The sequence below is a fragment of the Bos indicus x Bos taurus genome, chromosome 8 (assembly GCF_003369695.1).
Source record: "Bos indicus x Bos taurus breed Angus x Brahman F1 hybrid chromosome 8, Bos_hybrid_MaternalHap_v2.0, whole genome shotgun sequence".
Lineage (NCBI taxonomy): Eukaryota > Metazoa > Chordata > Mammalia > Artiodactyla > Bovidae > Bos > Bos indicus x Bos taurus.
In genome coordinates, this window is record NC_040083.1 from 69,204,007 (window position 1) to 69,228,114 (window position 24,108).

Here is a 24,108-nt window from a genome sequence, read left to right on the forward strand (position 1 = left end):
TGAGGGCTTGGTTGGCAGACAGGGACTGGGTCTTTTACCTCTGTCCTGTGTCCATGCTGGCACATATAAGACCCTCGTCGTACTCAGAGATGAGGAGGGAAGGTGTCTACAGCAAGATGGATGTGGGCAGCAAAGAGGTCTTGATGGAGAGCCCGCCGGTGAGTCTGATCGTGTGTACATGTATGTGTGTGTGTGTACATGTGCAAGAGTGTATCTGTGTACGATGGGCTCTACCTCCTCCAACCTCTCTGGGCCTGTTTCCTCACCCAAATTCATTCACTCAACTAACCTAGGACTGTGCTAAATTAAGACAGGGACACCAACCACTATGACAGAGACTCGGAGTGGCAGACTCAGCAGCCACTAATTCCCATACAAGGGGCTGCGAGCCATCAAAGGGGTCCGTGGAAAAGACTGTAGAGAGCACGGGAAAGGAGCCACTATGCAGGAAGTCACAGGAAGCTTTGCAGAAAAACTAACATTTGAGCTGGCTCCAGAGGAACAAGCTGGAGCTCACCAGGTGGAGAAGGAGGAAGGCATTGCTGGAAGAAGGGATCATACGCCTAAAAGCATGGATTTGGAGGGGAACTGGAGGGTATGGGTGTGGCTGGGATGTCAGAGGTGTGCAGGAAACAGCAGGAAGTGAGACTGGTGAAACAGGCTCTCTTGGATCTGTTCAAGCTAGACCTCACTTCTAAGCATCTATGAGTTTGTTGGAATCCAGGCCCCCTCCTCCAGGAAGCCTCTAACCGGCTCAGCCCTCTTCTACACGTCCATGGCATTGGTTGTTCAGTCCTGGGAGAGAGTGGGAGGGTGTCTCAGTTGTGCAGGGAGAAGGGGCATCTTCATGACCTCATACCTGTCTCCCCGCCTGCCCCACATGTCAGGACTACACAGCAGTCCCTGGGGGCCGGCTCCTCATCCCTTGCTGTCCCGTGAACATCAAACGCCTTCTCATCGTGGTCGTGGTTGTGGTCCTTGTTGTCGTGGTGATCGTAGGGGCCCTGCTCATGGGCCTTCACATGAGCCAGAAACATACAGAGATGGTGAGTAGGCTTGGGATGGGGTGGGCAGTGGATACAGGGCAGGTCAGATAGAGGCCCTGGGATGGGGTGGGCAGAGAGCAAATTGCCCACGGGGAATGAGGCGAGGAGGCAAGTGACACCTCAGGGAAGGACAGAGGGAAACAGGGTGGCAAACTTAGCCTGGGCTTTTTCACCAGCCCCCACCCCACAGTTGAACAATCTGTTTCCTCCAGTGCCTGGTTTCCCTGGGCCTCTCTGAGCTCCCAGGAAAGAAAGAATTGCATTTGAGTAAAGAACACTGGGGCTTCCCAGGTGTGCTAGTGGTAAAGAACCCGCCTGCCAATGCAGGAGACATAAGAGATGCAGGTTCCATCTCTTACGGGTCGGGAAGATCCCCTGGAGGAGGGCATGGCAACCCACTCCAGTAATCTTGCCTGGAGAATCCCATAGACAGAGGAGCCTGGAGGGTTACAGTCCATAGGGTCTCAAAGAGTTGGACATGACTGAAGTGACTGAGCATAGCACAGCACAAAGGGAACTGAGGGTGGGTATGAGCTGCTGGGATGAGTGGGGAAAGAGGAATGCCAGGCAGCACGATGCCCTCCTCTAGGTTCTAGAGATGAGCATCACAGGCCCAGAAGCACAGCAACGCCTGGCCCTGAGTGAGCGTGTGGGAACCACTGCCACTTTCTCCATTGGCTCCACTGGCACTGTGGTTTATGACTACCAGCGGGTGGGTATGCTCGGACCTCTTGACCCCAAGGCTAGGGAACCAGTGATAATTCTGTGCTAGACCTCTTCAGGTTTGGCCTTCCTACAGGTTCATCTCTCCCCACCCCCAGCGCTTTTGCTAAGCCCCAGATTCCAGTATGACTCCTTCCAGTGCCCAACCTAGAGGGGGATGGCCTAGAGTTGGGAGTGAGCTAGGCAGCACCTTACTAACTGACCCTCTTGTATGTCCCCATGCCCAGCTCCTGATTGCCTACAAGCCAGCCCCCGGAACCTGCTGCTACATCATGAAGATGGCTCCGCAGAACATCCCAAGTCTCGAGGCTCTCACCAGAAAATTGCAGAACTTCCAGGTGGGTGTATGGGTAAGAGGGAGTGGGTTGGCTTTTCCCAGGGCTGCTGGCAGGAGCATTTTAGATGATGATTTTGTCACCTGTAAAACGCTGCTCCTCGTGGACTGCCAGGTGAATGTCCTCCCTGGATTCCCCTGCACTGAACCTTTCCTAGCCAAGTTCCCCATCCCCACCCTGCAGCCAAGCTGCTGGCTTAGCTGAGCCCACATACCCCCTGGGGGCTCTGATTCTAGCACAACACCTTCTTTACACAGAGAGACTGCCTGGCACACCTGAGGTCCCACGATAAGGACCACAGGTGAGACAGAAACTCAGTTCCCAGGCTCCAAACCAGATGCTCTTTCCAGGCCAAGCCCCAAGTGCCTTCCTCGAAGCTGGGCCAGGAGCAGGGCCATGACGCCGGCTCAGCATTCTCTGGGGACCTGGCCTTCCTGGGCAGGACCGTGAGCACCCTGTGTGGCGAGGTGCCCCTGTACTACACCTAGGACTGGTCAGGTGAGCAGGTGTGACCTCCAGGGCACGGGAACAGACGCAGCCCGGGACGGTTTGGGCCACCTCTTCATGTCAGCTGACCAGGCACTGGGGGACCCAACAAGATGGGGTCACCTACAGAGCTCCAGGGAGGGAGGGTTTCACAAACATCCCCTCCAGTCCTTCTCCCTCACATAATAAACAGTGTTTCTTCGCTTCCCAGGGCCTCAGGAAGCCCCAGAGGGACAGCGGAGATCCAGGAGCAAAGGGTCTTGTGCAGACTGGCAGGAAGCAGATCCTGTCGACACCACTGGGACTGGCCCTGCAGAAATGGGACTGTGGGAGGAGGTGGGCAGAGGAGAAGCAGCTCCTAGGGCCCAAGGGGGCTCCTACCACCAAAGATTAAAGCATCCTGATTGCAAAACGAAGGGTGTACCTCGTCTGTCCTCTCACAGCCCGGCTCTTGGTGGGGGCCGGCCAGGGGAAGGCTAGAGCCTTGGGGGCGCCAAGCCGGCTTTCCCGTTCTCCCCCGATCCCAGGGTGAGGAGACTGGGGAGCAATCCGCGGGCTCCAGGCGCCCTCCAGTGGCGTCTCCCGAGGGAGGGAGCGAGACGGAGACGGCGAGAGACCGAAGGACCGAACTAGAGGGACAGGGACCGAGATGGGCGAGAGCGAGGGTCCGAGAACCGGAGACAGCGAGAGCCGCAGGCGGGGAAACGCAATCCGAGACAAGGGGGGCTAGAGCGGGGCGGAGGCTGCACGATCGACCCGACGGCGTGTCCGGAGGCCCAGGAGGGGGCTCGGGCCGGACACCCCGGGGACCGGCGCCCCCTCCCCGGCCCCGCCGCCTCGCGCCCCGCGCCGCCCGAGCCCCCTCCAGGCTGGCCGGCTCCGTGCCCTCCCCGCCTCCGGCTGGCGTGCGTCCCGGCCCGGCCGATCGCCGTCCCGGCCCCGAGGGGGGCCGAGCTCCGGGCGAAAACCCGCCCTCCAGCGAGCTCATTTCCCTAAAGAGGGGGAGAGGGAGGGAGGGAGAGAAGGAAAGAGACGGAAAGAAGGGAAGGGAGAGCGGAGAAGCCGGGCCGGAGAGGGGGCGGGAGACAGGAAGGAGGGAGGGCGAGCAGAGGGAAGGGGAAGAGGTAGGGAGAGCTCGGGGGGAGAGCGGGCGGCCGGGAGCGCCCTCCCCTCGCCGCCAGTCCTCCGCTTCCCCTCTCGCCCGCTCCCGCGTCCGGGTGCGACCCGCCGCCGCCGCTGCCGCCGCCGCCGCCGCCGCCGCCGCGCCCGCCAGCATGCCCGGCGTGGCCCGCCCGCCGCTGCCGCTGCTGCTCTGGCTGCTGCTGCTCGCGCGCCCCGGCCGGCCGCTCGACTTGGCCGATTACACCTATGACCTGGGGGAGGAGGACGACGCAGAGCCCCTCAACTACAAAGATCCCTGCAAGGCGGGTAGGTGCCCCCGACTCCGCCGGCCGGTCCCCGGGGCGCCAGGGCCGGGCGCGGGCGGCCCGGGGCCCGGAGGGAGGCGCCGGCTGCTTGAGGGTTCGGGGGAGGACAGTCCGGTGTGGGAAGCTGGGAGCTGCCTGGTTGGCAATGCAGTGGGGAACAAAAGAAAGAGGGAGAGAGTGGAGGGGGGAAGTTTGGGGGAATTGTAGGGACTGAAGTTTTGCTGCGATTGGTGTGAGCTGCCCAGTGGCTACCTCTGGTGTGACCCCAGGAGGGTTCCTCCCGGGATACCGGGAGGAAACCTGTGGCCAAGGAGGCTTTTCCTTCTACTGGAAACTTTTCCGGCCAAACTCCTGTGTGTGTGTATGTGTGTGTGTGTGTGTGTGTGTGTGTGCACGCAGTTTTCCCTTCTGCCAGATCCGGGGCTCCAGCACACTGGTGTTTTCCATCCTGTCTGTCTGGGCTGCCCTAGGGGCTACACATCTGTCCGGCTGGGTTCAGGGAGGCCTCAGTCTCCAAGCAGGTCTCCTGAGACCTACCCCCACCCCCCACCCACCCAGTCCAAGTGGAAGAAAGTTTTTTTCAAGGGATCCTCTGAGATCATGCCCCCTGGGGATCCCATTTCCCCACCAGCAGCAGCAGTTTACTGAGACCTCAGAGACAGCTGTCAAAAGTCAGAGAAGCCAGCTCAGGACTGGGACTGACTTCTGTCCCCCTGTGCCAGAGGCCCCTGCCAAGGCCAAGTGGTGGTGGAAAGGGGGAAAAACGGAACTTAGGTACTGTATATCAGCTCTCTCCATCCTGCAGACACTGGAGGTTAATTAGCCCAGGTCAGGGCCCCAGAGGGTGTGTGTGTGTGTGTGTTCTTTGTCCATGAAGACCTGGTGTAACCCCTTCACTCCTGCTGGGCCCAGAGGGATTCCCCCCCTCCCCCCTACCAGAGTGACCAGATGGTCTTGCACTCCAGCCATTTGCCTGATCGGATGACCCTGAACAGGCTGCCATGGACAAGAGAACACACAGGGCATAAGATATCAGAAACTTTCCTCGACTTCCAGCCTCTGATTTCAGACTGTCTCCAAATAGCCAGGGCCAGGGGAATGACTCGGGGTGCTTGGAATTCTAGACATACCTGTGGGTGGCACGGGGGACAGGGGGTCAGGTTGCTCTGGTTCTGACCCAGGGGACCCCTCTTCGGGTGATGGAGCAGAGCAAACTACAGGCATAAGGGACCTTCCAGTGGGAGCAGGAGAAGCCGAAGCCGAAATCCTTCCTCCTCCACCCGTGCTGGGCTGTGAGCAAACCAGACGTTAGCCTCCATCTTTCTCACTGGGCTTGGGGTGGACATAAGGCTAAGTGGCCAGAGTGTGGGCTTTGCAGGCAGGCAGACATAGCTCTCAATCCTGGACCCACAACTCATTAGCTGTAGCATCTTGGGAACAGTAATTATCATCTCTGGACTTTGCTTTTCTCACCTGTAAAATGGAACTGATAATACATTTCTCGGTAGAGTTGGTGGTGAAGATTAAATGTGAGAACACATATAAAATGTGTATTAGAGCTTAACACTCAGGAAGCACTAAATAAACATTGGTGGCTTACCCCATGTTTTCTGTGCCTCACACACTTACTTTTTTTTTTTTTTTTTCCTGAGAAAATGGGCTTGGTTTTCAGGAAAAGAGAATAGCTTCCTAACCCCGTCCTGTGTCATTTTCATTCAACTGGCCTGCATTTGGGCTTCCCTGGTGTCTCAGACAATAAAGAATCCACCTGCAATGCAGGAGACCTGAGTTCAGTCCCTGGGTGGGGAAGATCCCCTGGAGACAGGAATGGCTACCCCTCCAGTACTCTTGCCTGGAGAATTCCATTACAGAAAGGTCCCAGGCCATGGTCTTGATGTTGTGAGAGAAAGAATTATAAGCCAGGCTCCCTGCCCTCAAAGAGCTTACAGTCCAAAGGGGGCACAAGACATCTGTGGATGAACCAACTGCACAAACCAAGATATCTTATGTGCCACCTTGGAGGGAAGCCCTTAAATGCTCAAGGAACCTCTTGCCCCATGGTAGTGGTGCTGGCAGAGAAACAGTGATCACAGCATGCCGGGAAGGCTTGGGAAATCTTCATGGAGAAAGAGAGCTGGACAAGGCCTTAAAGAATAGGAAGGAAGCCAGGCTGATGTATTTCACTACCAGTTGGAAATTGGAGCGATTTTTTGGAGCAGGGAAGGTTCAGGGCTCCATCCCAGTCTCAGATTTCATGCTGGCTGGGTGGGGCTAGCTGAGTTGGAACTTCAAACGAAGGCTTTGGAGCAAGTTCTCCACTAGGGTGAAGTGAGGCTTGTGGGGAGCTGGGCCAGACCTAGGGGTGGCCAGGAGAGCCTGACAAGGCCAAGACTTGGGGTTGGAGCGGGCTTCCCTCCTTAGTGTGACTGGTACAGCCCTTCCTCCCTCCTGCCTGACTCCTAAGACCCCATATCAGCACCCTCGGGCCTCAGGTCCCCAGATTCTTCCCTCTGTTTGTGTTAACTTCTCCTGCCTGCCGTCACCTCTTGCCCCAGCTGAGCCCTGACCTCCAGATGCTGGTGGCAGATGGTGTCTGACTTGACTTCCTTTGAATGCACCTGGCTGTACCTGCTTGATGCTCTCCAGCTCCCTTCTCTTCCTTCTCCTTCTTCTGACTGTCAGAGTTGGGGTTACTGTTGGCAGTAAGGACAGAATTAAGACCCTTGAGACCCTGGAGAGGTTCTGGCAAGACCAGAGCAAAGGGCAGGAAGCCAAAATAGCCTGTGTGTGCTCAGAGCCGTTTCCACCAAGCCCTCTTTTTCTCTCCCAGGGAGATTGCGACTCAGCCCTCATTTTTTGTATGTTGGGATGCCAAACCATCAAGGAAATCGTTTCCCAAGATTCCCAGTTCCTTCTGCTCCAGATGACTCAGGGCTCTGGGAGAGACCATAGAGGCAAGAATTGGGACGCAGCTGCTCCATTCAGCAGAGAAGCCCACAGGATGCTCCTGAGCCAGCAAGGACCTTAATTCTGCCTCAGTTGGCAGCTCAGAGATATGCTATGGGGAGGCCAGGTGGTCTAGTAGCTCACCATCCTTATCCCAGGGGCTTTGTAACCCAGATTTGGACTTCACAGGGCCTCAGAGGAGTAGATTATAGGCTCTGGAGGTTGAGAAGCAATTCCTTCTCCTGCCAGACCACTTCCCCCCTCCAGACACGCTGCATGAGTCACCCACCCACCTATACCCCTGCTCCATGAGTCACCTTCTCTTTTCGGTGCCCCAAGGAAGGAGGAAAAGTCTTATAATCTTCCTGGACTCGGGATGAATGGGGAAACATTGGGACTCCCCTGGAAGAAGAAGCTCCAGAAATTCTAGTTTCTCCAGGGATTTTGGGAAAAGATATTGGGGGAGGAGGGGATGCAGTAGAGTGCATCACTCCTCAGGCCACTAAAGACCTCCTAAGGATAGCCAAGGGATTCAGCTACTCTCCCTTTCTCCTCTCCTCTCTCCATTTCTAAAGGTGCCCCTCTCCTTCAGTGAGGGGGTGTAGCCTGTGAAATGGGGTGTGCACATACAGTTCTTTGTGTATTTGAAAACACTGGGACTTGCACAGGGAAGCAGTTAGTGTGTTTTTACACGTCTGTGGGTGTGTCCCTGCTCTATGGGCAAGTCTATTCAACTGTGCGTGTGGGTACTCCTGAGTACATGTGTATGTGCTCATATGCCCCTGTGTGTAAATGTATGGCTGTGATTAAGTACATGCAAACACTTGCAGGGGGGCTTCCGAGTGACACTAGTGGTAAAGAATCTGTCTGCAATGCAGGAGACCCTGGGTTTGATCCCTGGGTGGGGAAGATCCCCTGGAGGAGGAAATAGCAACCCACTCCAGTATTCTTGCCTGGGAAAATTCCAAGGACGGAGGAGCCTGGTGGGCTACTATCCATGGCACCACAAAAAGTCAGACATGACTGAGTGACTAAACACACACACAGACAGTTGCAGGAGCTTAAGCATGTCCTCCCCCAGCTAGAAGCTTGCTAGAAGCCTGCATTTGTGTGATGGGTGGGACCTGTGTAGGACGCCTGGTACACATGGTTCTGTATCACACCAGCCAGGCTCCTCTCCGTCCTTCCAAAAGGGGAGGCGACTGTGGAGTCCCAAGGCCAACCGAAGGATGTGCTCAAGGGATGCAGCTTGATGTCTTTCATATCCTGCTTGAGGTCAGGGGACTGGCTATGGAGCATTCATAAATGCCCCTGGCTGATTTATAGCCTGAAAACAAAACAAAACGTTTGATTCCATGTTGAAAACAACTACTACTCTGACCTTGACCCTTCCTTCTGGGTGAGGAGGGGCTTCCTGGACTCTCCAGAATCCAGTTTCCCTAACTGCCCTGGAGGGCACTGCGCATGGTCAGGGCCTTCAGCTCCCGGCCATAAGGGTCTCCTGCCCACCCCATCAACCCTCCCGCCTTGGTTCCTTCGCATTCTTCAGTCATGACATTCACACCACTGGCCGCTGCTGACAGTGAGTGCTCCACTTCTAGACTAGCCCAGGGCCTCTAGCCTAGCCCAGGACTGGTCCTGCCTTCTGCTCAGCTAGCCCTCCATACTGCCTTGCTCCCACAGGCCAGCACAGTTCTGTGGCCTCTGTACTTGGAATGAAATGTTCTGCTTCTCAGGGGTTTCAATGAGCCCAGAGGCCTGTGTGGGTGAAAACTGTATGGCCTTGAAAGTAGAGAGCTGACCTTGAGACCATGGGGCTCTTATTGGGGTGATATTAACAGTGGCCATTTAGTGGGTGCTTACTATGCTCCAGGCTTTGTGCTGGATGCTCTCTTTACATGCTTTATTTTGTGCAGTTATCCTGGGAGACAGATTCTTTTATTAGCTCCTTTTTTATGTAGGGGAAAATTGAGATTTAGAAGAGTTTTTGTGACTTGTCAGTGAGAGGGTAGTCACGCAGATTCAAAGCAGATCTGTCTGACTCCAAAGACCTTGTTCTTCGCTGCTGTGTCCGAAGATGAGTTTAAATATCCAGTCACATTGTATCCTTGTGATGCCTATGGTTGTGGCTGTGTGAGCTTGAGGGTACAGTGTCCGTGTAGAGGTGCAAAGAGAGCAGAGGTGTAGGGGCATTCATGTGGCACTGGGTGCCTGTGTAGACTTTAGCACATAGGACCCGCCACCACCTCCGTGGGGTGTGTCTCCCATCCCATGTCCTTGCTCAGACCACAGCTGAGAAGCACCTTGTATTGCTGTCCCATCAGTTGCTGAGCCAAGGCCACCAAGATGTTTTCAGTAAGAAAATCTTTCCCATGTGGAGGAAGAAGTTCTGGGCCACTTACCAGTTGGTGACCTTGGCCAAGTCGTTTCCCGTCTCACATTCAAGTGTTCTGATCTCTCAAGTCAGGGCTGGCGTGAGCGCACGTGCTAAGTCACTTCAGTCATGTGCGACTCTTTGCAACCCCATGGACTGTAGCCGGCCAGCCTCCTCTATCCATGGGAATTTCCAGGCAAGAATACTGAAGTGGGTTGCCATGCCCTCCTTCATGGGATCTTCCCAAGCCAGGAGTCAAACCTGGCTCTTGCATTGCAGGCAGATTCTTTACCACTCAGCCACCGTTTACCAGCCCACTCAAGTCAGGGAGGAGGGCTCAAATCTAACCACTAGGTTATTTCTCCAAGAGTTTGTAATGGGATGCTCCTTGGCAAGTGTATGGCTGGAGTTTGGCTTATTGGGAATATCCCTGGCGGGCCAGGATTAATGAATTCATTAATGTGAGAGCACTTTGTCAACAGGAAAGCACAGGCAAATTTCAACAGATATTTACATAAGGTGTCATTATTGCTACTATTACTGGCTTAAAGGGTTTGGAACTTGCTGTTGGTTTGTGTGTGTTGGAGCTTCTGCATGTGTTTTAGGACTGTCTGTGATGTGTATATTTTTTGGTGGATGTGTGTTTCTGAATGAGTATTTTTGTGTATATGTATTTAGAATATGGGCCTTCCCTGGTGGCTCATTAGAAAAGAATCTGCTTGCCAATGCAGGAGGTGGGAGTTTGATCCCTGGGTTGGGAAGATCCCCTGGAGAAGGAAATGGCAACCCATGTCAGTATTCTTGCCTGGGAAATCCCATGGACAGAGGAGCCTGGCGGGCTGCGGTCCATGGGGTCGCAAATGAGTCAGACATGACTTAGCAACTAAACAAACAATTTAGAATGTGGGTTCTACAAGCTGACGAACTCGAGTGCAGTGAGCACTGGACTGGGAATTGGGAGGCCTGAGGTATAAATCCAGCCTTGGTAGTGACTAGCAGCATGATCTCCATTAAATCATTGCCCTTCTGGGCCTCAGTTTCTGCATCTATAAAATGGGACACTGGCCTAGACAACTGATAAAGTCATTCCACATTCTGCCCATCCAGTTCCAGGTCACACCTGTCGAAGAGTGAGTGTCTGTTGGCACATGTTTGCAAGCCCGAAGTATGTCAGCATGACACTTGACTTGAACAAATGTATATCGAGTGCCTGCCACTACCAGAAGGGGTGGTGTGGGTGCTGCTCGTGTGTGCAGGAATGTCTGTGTGACTTTTGGAGCTCTGTTTTGGATGGCACAGGTGTGGATGTTACCATGAGTCTGGCGGAACACTGACCCCTGTGTATGATGCTGTGGTGATGACTAGAGGGGTGTGTATGTGTGTGTCCACCCAGTGGGCCAGCTGGTGAGGAAAAACCTGTGTGCAAGGCCTCAAGGTTAGAACAGTTTGTGTAATGCTGCTCTCCAGGCCTCTGTAGCACTGGGGATGAGAAGCAGATGTCGCTGTGGGTGGGTCTGCGGGAGGCTGCTCTCTGCTCCACCTCCAGTGCCGCCTCCTGCCTCCCATACCGCAGCCCAGCGTGGAAGCTTGCATCTGAGCACCTTCCAAAGGGTTCAGCTCCCCCTGTATTTTTCAGAAAGCAGACTGTTCAGTCCATCCCTCTAGAAACCTCATGAAAAGATGTTCAACATCACTCATTATTAGAGAAACACAAATCAAAACCACAATAAGGTGTCATCTCACTCCAGTCAGCATGGCCATCGTCAAAAAGTCTACAAACAATAAATGCTGGAGAGGGTGTGAAGAAAAGGGAACCCTTCTACACTGTTGGTGGGAATGCATACTGGTACTGCCACTACGGAGAACAGTGTGGAGATTCCTTAAAATAAGTTGGGAATAGAACTGCCATATGACAAAGCAATCCCACTGCTGGCTGGGCATACACCCCTCAGGAAACCTCTCCCACAGCACCAGAAATCAAAACGCTGTGGGGTGGGGGACTCTTTTCCCCCAGATCTTTCTCCCTCCCGAGAGGGGACTTGAGACTCAGACTGGAATCACTGTTAAACCTTTTCCTCTGAGCCCATCAGGTGTCCTGACTTCCCTACCACACTTTCCTGCTCCCATTTTTATTCATAGGGTCCCCCTCAGTGTAATTGAAATGGCAATTGTTAAGCGAATTCCATATGCCCAACACAATGCCAAGGTTATGGACCCCCAAAGTAGACACTCTGTCCTCTTAACGCCTTTGATTTTGTTGGGAATACCCATCCCCTCCTGGAATTCTCCAGCTCTGTTTTTGTTTACTTGTATATCTTTAAGGTCAGTTTCCTACAAGCGAGTGGGGACCACTTCTGTCTTGCTCAACAGTAGAGTAGCACCTGGCCCACAGTAGGTGCTTACTGTGTGCTCAGACTCTTTGTGACCCCACGGACTATAGCCCACCAGGCTCCTTTGCCTGTGGATTCTCCAGGCAAGAATATTGGAGTGGGTTGCCATTTCCTCCTCCAGGGGATTTTCCTGACCCAGGGATCCAACCCCCATCTACATCTTCTGCTTTGCCGGTGAATTCTTTACTGTTGAGACATTACTAGGCATTTGCTAAAGAATGATGGAATACATGAAATGACCCTGTCTTTGAGGAGTCTGGTGAGGCTGAGCATCAGCTTTGATGAGATTTCAACTGAAAAATGAGCTTGAGTTTCCCAAAAGATCCGCAAAGCTGGCCCCCCACTACTCTTCTTCCTTAGAAGGCATTTGAGGATTACAGTTGCAGTGAGGGCTGGGGCAGTGGCCACGGGTCAGGCAGTCAGTGCTGCACAGGGCGACTGACTGTCCTTGCCTCTTCTCTCTCCAGCTGCCTTCCTTGGGGACATCGCCCTGGACGAGGAGGACTTGAGGGCCTTCCAAGTGCAGCAGGCTGCGGACCTCAGACAGCGTGCAACCCGCAGGTCTTCCATCAAAGCTGCAGGTACACTGGGTACAGGCCAGCCCTCCTCTGTCCCAGAAACGGGTTCCAGAATTGGAGAAACAGGGAATGCCTCTGTTCTCAGCCAGGCCCTCCCAGGACAGAGGTGGTGAACTTGAATCCAGCATAAGGGCTTGTCTTCTCCTAGTGTATCTTTATCCCTTCCCCAGTACCGTGGCAAGTGTAGACATACCCAAAGCTAAGCACCCATGTTGTTTTTGCTTACAGTTTATGAAGTACTTTCAAAAAGTACTTTTTTCTAACTTGACTGTCCCCAACCACCTTCAAAGGTAGGTCAGGACAACTCCCACTTTACAGACACAGATCTTCCTCACCTTATGGTTGGGCTGAAAGTGTGAAAAAGTCAAAGTGTGTTAGTTGCTCAGTCATGTCCAACTCTTTGTGATCCCATGGACTGCAGCCCCGCCAGGCTCTTCTGTCCATGGAATTCTCCAGGCAAGAATACTGGAGTGGGTAGACATTCCCTCCTCTGGGGGATCTTCCCAACCCAGGGATCAGACCTGAGTCTCCTGCATTGCTGGCAGATTCTTTACTATCTGAGCCAAGATGGGGTACATCCTGATAAACCCATCATAAATTGAAAATAGGTGAAGTTGAAAATGCTTTTAATACACCAAATCTACTGAACATCATAGCTCAGCCTAGCCTATCTTAAAGGTGCTCAGGACACTTACATACACCTATTATTGGGCAAAATCATCTTAACACAAAGCCTATTTTATAATAAAATGATGTATCCCTCATGTAATTATTGAATACTGTCCTGAAAGTAAAAATAGAATGATGGTCTGCGTACAGAATGGTTGCAAATGTGTGGGTTGTTTCCCAGCACGATGGTGTGGCTGGTGGGGAGCTGCAGCTTGCTGCCACTGCCCAGCATCTCAGGAGAGGATACTGCCTATCACTAGCTCAGGAAACTTAAAAAACAAACTTTGAAGTGTAGTTTCTCCTGAGTGTGGATCACATTCGTCCCATCATAAAGTCAAAACACTGTAAGTCAAACCATCGTAAATCAGAGACTGTCTGTACAGAAACCAAGAGTCACAGAGGTGAGGTGGCTTACTCAAGATCCCAGAGCTAGTCAGTGGCGGAACTGGGACAGGAACCCAAGCCTTCACACTCTAAATCCCAAGTTCTTTGCTCAACCCCACAATCCCTCCTGGCCTCTCCTCCTGCTCCCATTTTGCAAGCCTCTACGCATCCTTCATGGCCTATCTCAAGAGCTTCTCTGATCTTCCTGATCAGAGAATCTTCCCTGATCGTCTCCCAGGCATGACCAGGCCACCAGTTGCTGTGCTCTCTCTGCTCTGGGCTTACACTATTAGCATCTCACAAGTCAAATCACACTGCAATGACTTGTTTATACTTCTCTCTCCCCAGCTGGACTTGAAGCTCTTCAAGGTCAGCGGTGGGTCCAAGCACCTCCCAGCCAGCCTGGCACTTGTGAATGGGGGAGGGGAGGGTGGGGTCGAGGCCCTGGGCTCTTTTAGTTCTGTCCAGCCTTCTCACTGCTCTGCACCGTGGTCCTGCTCACAGATAACCCTCCCCTTGCCAAAGTGGGGGATTCTCAGTGGGGCCTGTTCTGGGCATACTCTGGTGGTGCTGGGTAGTTGTCCAGTCTGCATGAGGGAGGATCTTCGCTGGGCAGTCCATGGAGTAAAGGTCAAACTATGCCAGTGAGCAGCTGGCACTGGAGGGTGACCTGGTAGCCTGATAACTGGCAAGGCTTATTTGACCTTAGTGGGGGGACTAGGAGACATGGGATAAGGGGAAAGACAAGGGGAAAGCTGAATGGAAATTTGGGTCACCTGGACCTGCCACTTACCATCCGACTTTGGACAAGTCCTAGGCTTTAGTTTCCTTATCTGTCAAATGTAGGTAGTGACACTTGCCCAGTCCAGCATGAGAGCTACTGTGTCAAATGAGGACCTGTACTTGGGAATTCTTAAAGAAGACATTAAGTTCTGTATGCTCCACAATTATGAAAGTTCCCTGGTAGCTCAGGCAGTAAAGAATCTGCCTGCAATGCATGAGACTCTGGTTTGATCCCTGGGTCGGGAAGATCCCCTGGAGGAGGGCACAGCAACCCACTCCAGTATTCTTGCCTGGAGAATTCCATGGATAGAGGAGCCTAGTGGGCTATAGTCTACGGGGTCATATAGAGTCAGACATGATTGAGCGACTAACACTTTCATTAGCTGAGCAGGAATGTTTCCTAGTCTCAGGTTCCCTGTAGGTCCAGGGAAATGAGTACACCTCTGTTCTCTTATTTACTTGTAGTCTATTCTTATTGTTCATGGCAGTTACAGTTTATAGTTATAAGGTTATAACTATAACCTTATAGTTAGTTTCCCTAAAGTCACTGCAAACACTGAATTAGTGAATTCTGAGCCATTACTCCTAGGAGAAATACAAGGTTAAGTTCCTACAAGCTTCTGGTCACATTTTCATCAACTTGTTAACACATAACCAAGTCATATATGTGTTTCTATTTAAAGACATCTTATTTGCTATGTCATTGATTTATTAACACTGAACTCATGGTCAACAGCACTGTAAGTCAAGCCTGAATGAAGATTATCTAACACAGGTATTTTCCCTATATACATCCCAGCCCTCTTGCACTTGGGAGTTAGGGAGAGGGTCATTTTAGACAGTGAAATCACCAAGAAAAGGCATAAAAATGCAAAAAAAAAAAAAAAAACACAAAAAAAGTGGCGCTAACTAAATTATGAAGAAGATACTTACCTACAGAATGAGCTGAAATAGGGAGGCAGCCTGTCCTCTTGTTCAGGCTCAGCCCAGGTCATATACATTGGGTGACTCAAATTTCTCACTGCTCTGCATCACAGCCAGTGACCATGAAAGAGCTGATGGTCTTGGTTTGGGGGGTTTACAAATTTTAGGGAGTGGGCAGGTACAGAACCCCTAGACAATGAGGATCGGTTGTCATTTGCTTCCTCCTGCCCTTCATGCCCTTGCTACCAATGGCTTCCTTTTTTAGTTTCAGGAAACTCCTCTACCCTCAACAGCCAGAACACTAGTATGAAGCCTCAGAGGAGAAGCCGTGGGAGATGGAAAAGCCGGTCCCGGAGCCGGCGGGCAGCAACGTCCAGACCAGAGCGGGTGTGGCCTGATGGAGTCATCCCCTTTGTCATTGGGGGCAACTTCACTGGTGAGCATGATGTTGGGGGCTGTGGGGGCGGTTGGGGGTAGAGGCCCCCCCCCCCGCCCCAGCAGCCTCACACGCGGTGGTGTGAGTGGTGCCTTCTGCCTGTCTGATGAATGGCTGACTCTTTAGCGGAGGGTGGAGGTGAGCCCCCTGGACATTGTGACAGCCTGGCCTCCTTTGTCCCCGCAGGCAGCCAGAGGGCAGTCTTCCGGCAGGCCATGAGGCACTGGGAGAAGCACACCTGTGTCACCTTCTTAGAGCGCACGGACGAGGACAGCTATATAGTGTTCACCTACCGACCCTGCGGGTGAGCAGGGGCCCCTGGGCGCTGTACCCTCGGCCATCGCCCCAGCCCGTGTTCGGTCCTGGGTACTGCAGCCGTCCCCCCGGGCACGGCCCTGGGTCATGTGTCCCCTCCTGCCATGGGAGCATCTCCCCAGGAGCTGCCCCAGATGTGGCTCAGACCCCAGCACACAACCCGGGCATCCCGCGCTCGGGCCCCTCCTCCACCCCTCTGCTCCTTGACCCCCCTGGCAGCCACGCCCGGCCCCTGAGTGGATGCACTCCCCCAGCTCGGGACCGCCCCCCTGAGCTGGCCCCGCCCTCCAGGTGCTGCTCCTACGTGGGCCGCCGTGGCGGGGGCCCCCAGGCCATCTCCATTGGCAAGAACTGTGACAAGTTTGGCATCGTGGTCCACGAGCTGGGTCACGTCATCGGCTTCTGGCACGAGCACACACGACCCGACCGAGACCGCCACGTCTCCATCGTGCGCGAGAACATCCAGCCAGGTACAGACCTCTCTGCCTGCCCTTCCAGGGTCTCTGGTCAGGGTGGGAGCTGCTCCCTTAAGCCATCACCTTTGCTCAACGTGGTATTACAGTCCCAGCCCTGCCTGGGGTCCAAACGCTTCCCCTGAAGCATCTTTTCTGGGTCAGTGGCAGCTCAGGGACCTCAAATCCATTGTCAGATGGAGGCCCGGACAGGTCTAGGTCCTGCACACAGGGCTGCCTGGAGCAGCCAGAACCCACCTGGCCTTCAGGGTGGGGGTTGGGGAGGGGTCGGCCCTGTCTCCATGCTGCCTCAGCCTTTCTCTTCACTTTTACCCAGTCTTCAGCTCTCTGCCTATTCTGTCCTCTAAAGGGTTTTTTCTCTCTCCTTTCTCCCTACTATGCTCTCTCTTCCCTCCCTTCCTGCTTCCTCCCTCTCCTCCCCTCTTCACTGCTCTCATCTCCCCAGTGGTTCTAGAAATGGGCGCCTCCTTCCTATCGTCCCTTGAGTCATTTCTCCAGCACATCCTCACCCCACCTACACCCTGCTGGACAGACTCTTCTAGAGACCCGCCTCTCCCCCTGGCTTCCCTGGGCCACTGCTGGACCCCCAGGTAGGGGGTCACCTCTCAAGAGCAGGGAGGACCCCATCCCCAACCCTAAAGAGGTAGCGCTGCAACCCCCACAGACCTGCCCCCGCCCGCCCCCGCCCCCTCCCCTCCCACACTCCCTTCTCCTGGTCTTCACAGGGCAGGAGTATAACTTCCTGAAGATGGAGGTCCAGGAGGTGGAGTCCCTGGGGGAGACCTATGATTTTGACAGTATCATGCACTATGCCCGGAACACATTCTCCAGGTGAGAGATGGGGGCCCCCCTCTTCTGGGGCAGCCCAACCCTGCCCTCTGTAGACCTCCCACTTTGCACTAGCCTGCCCCACTGGGGTCATCAGTGAGGACAAGAGTGGGCCCCTGGGTGGCTGAGGCCCTGGAGCAGAGGACCCATGGGTGCTGCCTGCCCTGCTGCTCTCTTCCACGGTGGGTCGGTGGCAGGACTGGGACTCCCAGGGCCTAGGTTCCTCACCTAGTACTGGGCACAGTGGCCGCAGGAGGGTGAAACCCAGCTGCTGCCCAGGCACGTGGGATGCCAAGGCCCCGGAGCTGTATCAGCCCAAGGGAGCTGAGTTTTTCCCTCAACCATCCGCCAAAGGGGGCACATTTTTCTGGTGGGTCTGCCTTTTTGTAATTGATCTGTACAAAGGCTGGCTTCTGTCCTGGATCAGCCCCGCTCCCTAGTTCATGAGCACATATACACCTACTCTTTATCCTGAGCCCAGGCTTCCTGGTGGCTCAGACAGTAAAGAATCCGCCTGCAGTGGGAAAGACCTGGGTTTGATCCCTGGGTTGGGAAGATCCCCTGGAGAAGGGAATGGTAACCAACTCCAGTATTCTTGCCTGGAGAATCCCATGGACAGAGGAGCCTGATGGTATACAGTTCAGGGGATGTTGCAAAGGGTCAGACAGGACTGAATGACTAAGCATAGGTTCCCAGAAACCACAGGCAGAACCCCCAGCAGTCTTGGCCCAGCCTCCCCATCCCAGCTTCTCCTTAGCAGAGTATGGGACTCTGCCCCTCCCCCTCCTCAGGCTTTCCCTCACCCGCCACGCCTGGCCTTTCCCATGCCTGGCTCTGCCCTCTTCCTCCATCTCTGTTCTCCCAGACACTGGCCCTTCCCCTCTCCTCAGTCGCTCCTTCTAGACCCTCTCTTCCTGCCTCCAGACCTGAGGGAATAGACCAAGGAAGGGTGGTGAGGTCACCCCAGCCCCCACCCACAGACCACCCATTTCCCACCAATCCTACCCCATCTCCTGCTGAGGTCCAGCCAGCTGGGTGTGAGTCAGGGGCCCTGGGGAGGTGGAGGGCTGCCTGCTCTGCCTGCATTCTGATCTTCCCAGATGGAAACACCCGGGACCCAGCAGGCAGGAACTGGGGGGACAGGAGACACGATGGGTCAGGAGCTGGAGGGGCTGTTTTGGGGTCTGGTCTGGCCACAGTGGAACCTGCCCTTTGGCCTTGTGCCAGGTGCCATCAGGAAGAAAGAAGGGCTGGCCCTGGGTAGTCCTGGGAGGGGTGTCGGCAGGGCTGATACAGCACAAGGGGCCTCAGAAGCAGGGCTGAGACACGGCTGACTAGGGGGTCTGAGGTCTCCCAGGGTTGGGAGGTGGGCCAGACAGAGCCAGGGCACGGGTGGGTCCCCAGGGCCTCCTAGGTCTGTGTTCTCAACCTCCCAAGTGTTCCTGGGGCTCCCCCAGGCCCTGTGGCGTGGCTGCCACGGAGCAGGGTGGCAGCTGGTCAGTGGGCAGTGTAATGACAGGGTGAGATGTCTCCACCCGTCCCTGACCCTGCTGAGGAATGTCTGGGCTCTGGCAGGGTCATGACCTTGGGTGCATGCAGGCGAGCCACCCTCCTTCCGTTTGATTCTCACCCGGGCCTGGGCTTCTCCTCCTCCCCAGGGGCATCTTCCTGGACACCATCGTTCCCAAGTATGAGGTGAATGGGGTGAAGCCCCCCATTGGCCAGAGGACACGACTCAGCAAGGGGGACATTGCCCAGGCACGCAAGCTCTACAAGTGCCCAGGTCAGGGCAGGGGTGGGGACGGGACAGAGTTGGGTGGAGGGCAGGCCCTGGGGCCAAGAAGGTTGAAGCTGTGAGACTTAGAAAAGTTAGAGGCAGCCTGGTTTCTGAGGAGGGGGCACCCAGGTAGGAGCAGTGTTCAAGTTACAGAGCCAAACTGGGGCTCGGTTCTAATGGGGAGATGCTGAGCCACCCACCTTCTGAGGGTCTCTGAGAGTGAGGGGCAGTGGGAGTAGAAAAAGCCAAGGGTTGGGGGGCGGGGGCGTGCAAAGCAATTCCCAGGAAGTGAGACAGAATGAGGCCCTCCCAAGGAGCTTGACCTTAACTCTGGAAGCCTTGTTGCCTTGACAACAGGGCATCCCTGGCACTAGATAGAAAAAGAGGAGAAGGAGGTGGATCTTAAAGGGACAGAACCATCCCAGACTCTTTGCTCTGCTCAACCAGTCTGCTGTCCCCCAAAGGGCACCAGGGCCCAGGATGAGAAGCCAGAAGGTTGGGGGGACTGGGCAGCTGCAGCAAGCAATCTGATCATTTCCTTTCCTTGACAGCCTGTGGAGAGACCCTGCAGGACAGTACAGGCAACTTCTCCTCCCCCGAGTACCCCAATGGCTACTCTGCCCACATGCACTGTGTATGGCGCATCTCGGTCACACCTGGGGAGAAGGTAACTGAGCATCACTTCCTCTGCCAGGACCCCCGAGTAGGAGAGCTGAGTCCTTGTGGCTGTGAATGACCTGCCTGGGAAATGTACTCATTCACCCCACAGGAGGATGGGAAAGTGTGAAAGTCGCTCAGTCGTGTCCAATTCTTTGTGATCCCATGGGCTGTAGCCCGCCAGGCTTCTCTGTCCATGGAATTCTCCAGGCCAGAATAATGGAGTGGGTGGCCATTCCCTGCTCCAGGGGATCTTTCCAACCTAGGGACTGAGCCCATGTCTCCCGCATTGCTGCTGCTGCTGCTAAGTCACTTCAGTCGTGTCCAACTCTGTGCGACCCCATAGACAGCAGCCCACCAGGCTCCCCTATCCCTAGGATTCTCCAGGCAAGAACACTGGAGTGGGTTGCCATTTCCTTCTCCAATGCATGAAAGTGAAAAGTGAAAGTGAAGTTGCTCAGTCATGTCTGACCCTCAGCAATCCCATGGACTTCAGCCTTCCAGGCTCCTCTGTCCATGGGATTTTCCAGGCAAGAGTACTGGAGTGGGGTGCCATTGCCTTCTCCGTATTGCAGGTGGATTCTTTATCATCTGAGCCACTAGGGAAGCCCAGGAGGATGGGAGGCTTCTACTGATAGTTGTATACAAACGCTAACTCATGAAGAGCATTTATTATGTGCTACGCATTTTTCTACTTGCTTCTCAGATCCATTCACAGGCTTTTCACGTGGAGTCTGGATCTCTCACCCACCCTTGGGTCTTCCATGTCCTTCATATTTTTATTGCACCCACAGCTTTTCAGGGTTTATATCCCTTGATTGGAACTTGGTACTTAATGTTCTAGTGCAACCTTGAGCTGGGTTAGATTTTATTATCAGTCACATTGCTTATTCCAACAGGTTTCAAGATCATTTTGAATCAGAATTCTACCATCTACCAGGTAGCCATTCTCACTCTGTCATGAGCTCATTGGATATGCATGTCTTCTGGGTCTTCTAAACTCAACCTTTGATCAAAATGTTGAACAGGATATGAATCAAAGCAGATCCCAAGATCTCCCTCTGAATTGACATTGCCCCAGTAATCTGCAGGCTTCAGGCAGAGCTATTCCACTAACGATGACTACTTTAAGAGTCATTACCAGTCAGCCACAGGTCACCACTGGGTTGACCAACCACAGTAGGAGCCATTTCTGAGACCAGGCCTGTGTCATCTTTATGTCTTTGGCATAGGAAGTGATTAATAAATACCAAGTAAGTGGGTGGATTGCCTTAGCAAACATAAGTACTATTTCACCGGTTGGTAAAGCCCCTTTTTAAAAGGAAGTAAGATTTGTCTAATGTGTCTTATTTCCAGTGAACCCAAACTGGCTCCTAGCAATCAAGTGTTTCTTTTCTAAATGGTCACAGGCTATCTATTTTAAATGGTCACAGACCATCTGTTGAATTGGGGATTAACATTGAACTCCATGGTTTGCAATTCCCAGAATTAAACTCCAAACTCTCCTCCCCAAACACTCATGCGTACGTTCTCGCACACACCCCTTTTGAAAACTGGAAAGATTCTGTTCTGACTTCTCAAGATTACAGACACTGATCACATCTGCAAGTTATTTGAATGTCCTCTGATGTCATTTTTGAGTCTAGAGACAAAAGCCAATTTAAATAGGCGCTTGCTGACTCTCCTCCTATATTATTGAGCTTCTCTTTCCTTTTCAAATGATGTTTATTTTTTGTAATTTGAAGATCATCCTTTTTTACAACAAACTTTCATTGAGAGTTGAGTAATTCCCTATCTCTCTCGCTTAGCTTTCTACGTCGTCCCTCAACAGTGAACCTACCCCTTCCTTGTTCTTCTCCTTGTTCTGAATCTAACTTAAAAATTGTGGTCCTTTTTGCTGTCTTGTACTGACCTTGCCCTGGATTCTTTCATTCCTCTACTGAGGAATTTGGAAATTTCACCACAGATAATAACAACATGTAATGACTACTGAGCACTAATGATTGGCCAGGCACGTGTTAAATTCTTTGTGTTATGTCTTTTAGTTAGCCCCACAACGTTAAAGGCTGGGTGCTAATGTTAGCCTTATTATTATTATTATTTTTTTGGCTGCACTATGCAGCCTGTGGGATCTTAGTTCCCTGACCAGGGATCGAACTGACCCCTTGGAGTAAAAGCACAGAGACCTAACCACCTGACTGCCAGGGAATTCCTGTTGGCTTCATTTTGTATATGAGAAAGCAAACTTAGAAAAACTAACTTGCCCAGGATCTCGTAGAACCTAGATTATGATATCCGAGTCTGCGATTGTAGTACTGTGTGTATTCCAAAGCCTATTCCGTTCTTTCAACAACTACTTAAGTGCCCTTCTGCAACAGTGTTGTCTGGCCACTTTGTGCCTGGCGCTGGGCCTGGCACCAGGGATGGACAGGTGCCCGAGATAGTCCCTGGCCCTGAGGAGCACTGAGGAGGGTAGAGCTTCCTTTCTTTCCTGTTTAGGAGGTTTGCTTTGTCAGAAGGCATAGGACAACTTTGTCAGGACCCACTTCTTCCCTTCTTGCTCTGCACTGACATGGGCTGGCCCTAGTCTCTAGAGCAGTGGTTCCCAACCTTTTTGGCACCAGGGACTGGTTTCATGGAAGACAGTGTTTCCACGGACTGGGGTGGGAGGGATGGTTTCAGGATGATTCAAGTGCACTGCGTTTATTGTGCTAATGATAGTATTTGCAGCCACTCCCTGGCGCTAGCATCACTGTCTCAGATCATCAGGCATTAGATTCTCATAAGAAGCGTGCAACCTCTATCCCTCGCGTGCGTAGTTCACAATAGGGTTCATTCTTCTGTGAGAATTTAATGCCATGGCTGAACTGACAGGAGATAAAGCTCAAGGAGTAATGTGAGCAATGTGGAGTAGCTATAAATACAGATGAAACTTCACTCACTTGCCTGCTGTTCACCTCCTACAATATAGCCCAGTTGCTAACAGGCCATGGACTGGCAATTAGGGTGGGGACCCCTGCTCTAGCGGACATATGGCCTTGCCTTAGAAAAACCTTGTATGCCTTCAGCCTGCTCCCTCCATATCTCCCACAAGACTCACCATCCTTTTTCAGCAGTGTGCCCAGAGCTCCTGGGAGTAGGCTAGAGATTAAAAAAAAAATTCAGATTAACCAAGGCACGATTGGAGAATTCCATGAACAGAGGAGCCTGGCAGGCTACAGTCCATGGGGTCACAAAAAGTCAGACACAACTGAGTTACTAACACACACACACACAAAACATACCCATGGTCCTGGTTGAAGCCATAGAATTATAACTGAATGAAAGATGGAACTGTAGGGGACAGAAACATTTAAAAGCTGGGGAGAATAGAAGAAGATGGCATCATAAAATTGTCACAGCCACTCCCTGTGGCCAATTATGTGCAAAGTATTGGCATTCTATATGCATGATCTCGTTATTCCTCACAGCAGTGTCATGATGTAGGTACTGCTATCCCTGCTGGAGAGAGGAGGGTCTCGAGGCTCAAAGGGCAGTAGACCTGGCCAAGTTTGCTCCGGTAGCAGTGGTGGAACCAGCACTCAATTCTAGGACTATCTAACTCCAAAGTCTACTCTTTCAACAGTAAACCTTAAATAAATCTAACGGCATTAGCGAATGGACTTTGACATCTGTTTGGCTCCTGAGAGGTTGTTTTTCACTTGCCTCCCAGTTCTCAGCTTATTGCCAGCAATGCACGTGATATGTGAATCTTATCTTGTACAATCACGCAAGTCTCGGTGATGTCAGATGAAAGAGTCACTTTGGAGGACTTCTCTGAGGATCCCTAAGCCTTGACGCTGCAAGTGATTAGCAGCTGCCCTGAAGAGTATTTACAGTGTTTCCCAGGCAACAAAGGGAACTCCTTTATGAGCAGGAGAGTGGTTTCAGGACACCACAGTCAATTGTTGTAGAGCAGCCAAGAAGATAAGAGTATACAATGTTTTTTGGATTTGGCGTATCCACCCTCCTTCCCATCCCTACTTTCCGACATCCTGACTCTTCCTCAAGGTCCAGCCCAAATTCTGCCTCCTCTGTAAGGCCTTCCCTGACCCCTACTTCCCATTCCCCAACTGGGCAGAGATGACCCATCTCCTCCCTGCTCTGCAAGGCCTGGGCTGAGTCCACTCCTAAGTCTCTCTTCTTGGGCACTGAAGGGCATGGGGCTCTGAGGATGGAGGGAAAGTTGATGCTCTTTCTTTGTACAGCTGTTGGGCAGAATTGATTGGTAGGCCTGGGGAGGCCACAGGGACTAGAGGTTAATGGCATAAGTTTAAGAGCCAGAGTTGAAGCCTAGGTTTGACTCTCAGCTGTGTTCTTTTTTTAATATATATATCCGTTGTTGTTCAGTCGCTAAGTCATGCCCAGCTCTTTGCGACCCCATGAACCGCAGCATGCCAGGCTTCCCTGTCCTTCACTATCTCCTGGAGTTTTCTCAAACTGATGTCCATTGAGCCAGTGATGCCATCCTGCCATCTCATCCTCTGTCGCCCCTTCTCTTCCTGCCCTCGGTCTTTC

At 52.9% G+C, this 24,108-nt stretch overlaps 2 protein-coding genes across 4 annotated transcripts in view; both read left to right on the top strand.

Annotated features, from left to right (window-relative positions):
• On the top strand, nucleotides 1-3,006 carry SFTPC (surfactant protein C). Of its 2 annotated transcripts, XM_027549845.1 has the most exons (6): nucleotides 1-158; nucleotides 888-1,046; nucleotides 1,636-1,758; nucleotides 1,997-2,107; nucleotides 2,455-2,602; nucleotides 2,802-3,006. In XM_027549845.1, exons 1-5 carry the CDS (start codon nucleotides 54-56, stop codon nucleotides 2,590-2,592), a joined length of 636 nt encoding a protein of 211 aa, XP_027405646.1. In that variant the 5' UTR covers nucleotides 1-53; the 3' UTR covers nucleotides 2,593-2,602; nucleotides 2,802-3,006. The 2 variants fall into 2 exon arrangements, with proteins under 2 accessions (XP_027405646.1, XP_027405647.1); XM_027549846.1 differs by lacking the exon at nucleotides 1,636-1,758 and having other exon boundaries at nucleotides 39-158.
• An 845-nt stretch (nucleotides 3,007-3,851) lies between these two features.
• The window catches only part of BMP1 (bone morphogenetic protein 1), a 47,305-nt gene continuing 27,048 nt past the window's right edge, over nucleotides 3,852-24,108 (top strand). The window contains exons 1-8 of one of the 2 annotated variants that reach the window (XM_027549843.1): nucleotides 3,852-4,018; nucleotides 12,195-12,308; nucleotides 15,331-15,501; nucleotides 15,688-15,805; nucleotides 16,108-16,286; nucleotides 17,015-17,120; nucleotides 18,776-18,900; nucleotides 19,446-19,561. In XM_027549843.1, the coding sequence (XP_027405644.1) occupies nucleotides 3,865-4,018; nucleotides 12,195-12,308; nucleotides 15,331-15,501; nucleotides 15,688-15,805; nucleotides 16,108-16,286; nucleotides 17,015-17,120; nucleotides 18,776-18,900; nucleotides 19,446-19,561 (1,083 nt within the window). In that variant the 5' untranslated portion in view covers nucleotides 3,852-3,864. The remainder of the gene's footprint in view (nucleotides 4,019-12,194; nucleotides 12,309-15,330; nucleotides 15,502-15,687; nucleotides 15,806-16,107; nucleotides 16,287-17,014; nucleotides 17,121-18,775; nucleotides 18,901-19,445; nucleotides 19,562-24,108) is intronic. The other variant, XM_027549841.1, reaches the window with a different exon arrangement.

Coding starts and splice junctions, on each gene's coding strand:
- SFTPC (XM_027549845.1), top strand. CDS start 54: ATGCTGGCACATATAAGACCCTCGTCGTACTCAGAGATGAGGAGGGAA. Junction 159..887: donor TCTTGATGGAGAGCCCGCCG/GTGAGTCTGATC, acceptor CCCACATGTCAG/GACTACACAGCAGTCCCTGG. Junction 1,047..1,635: donor GCCAGAAACATACAGAGATG/GTGAGTAGGCTT, acceptor GCCCTCCTCTAG/GTTCTAGAGATGAGCATCAC.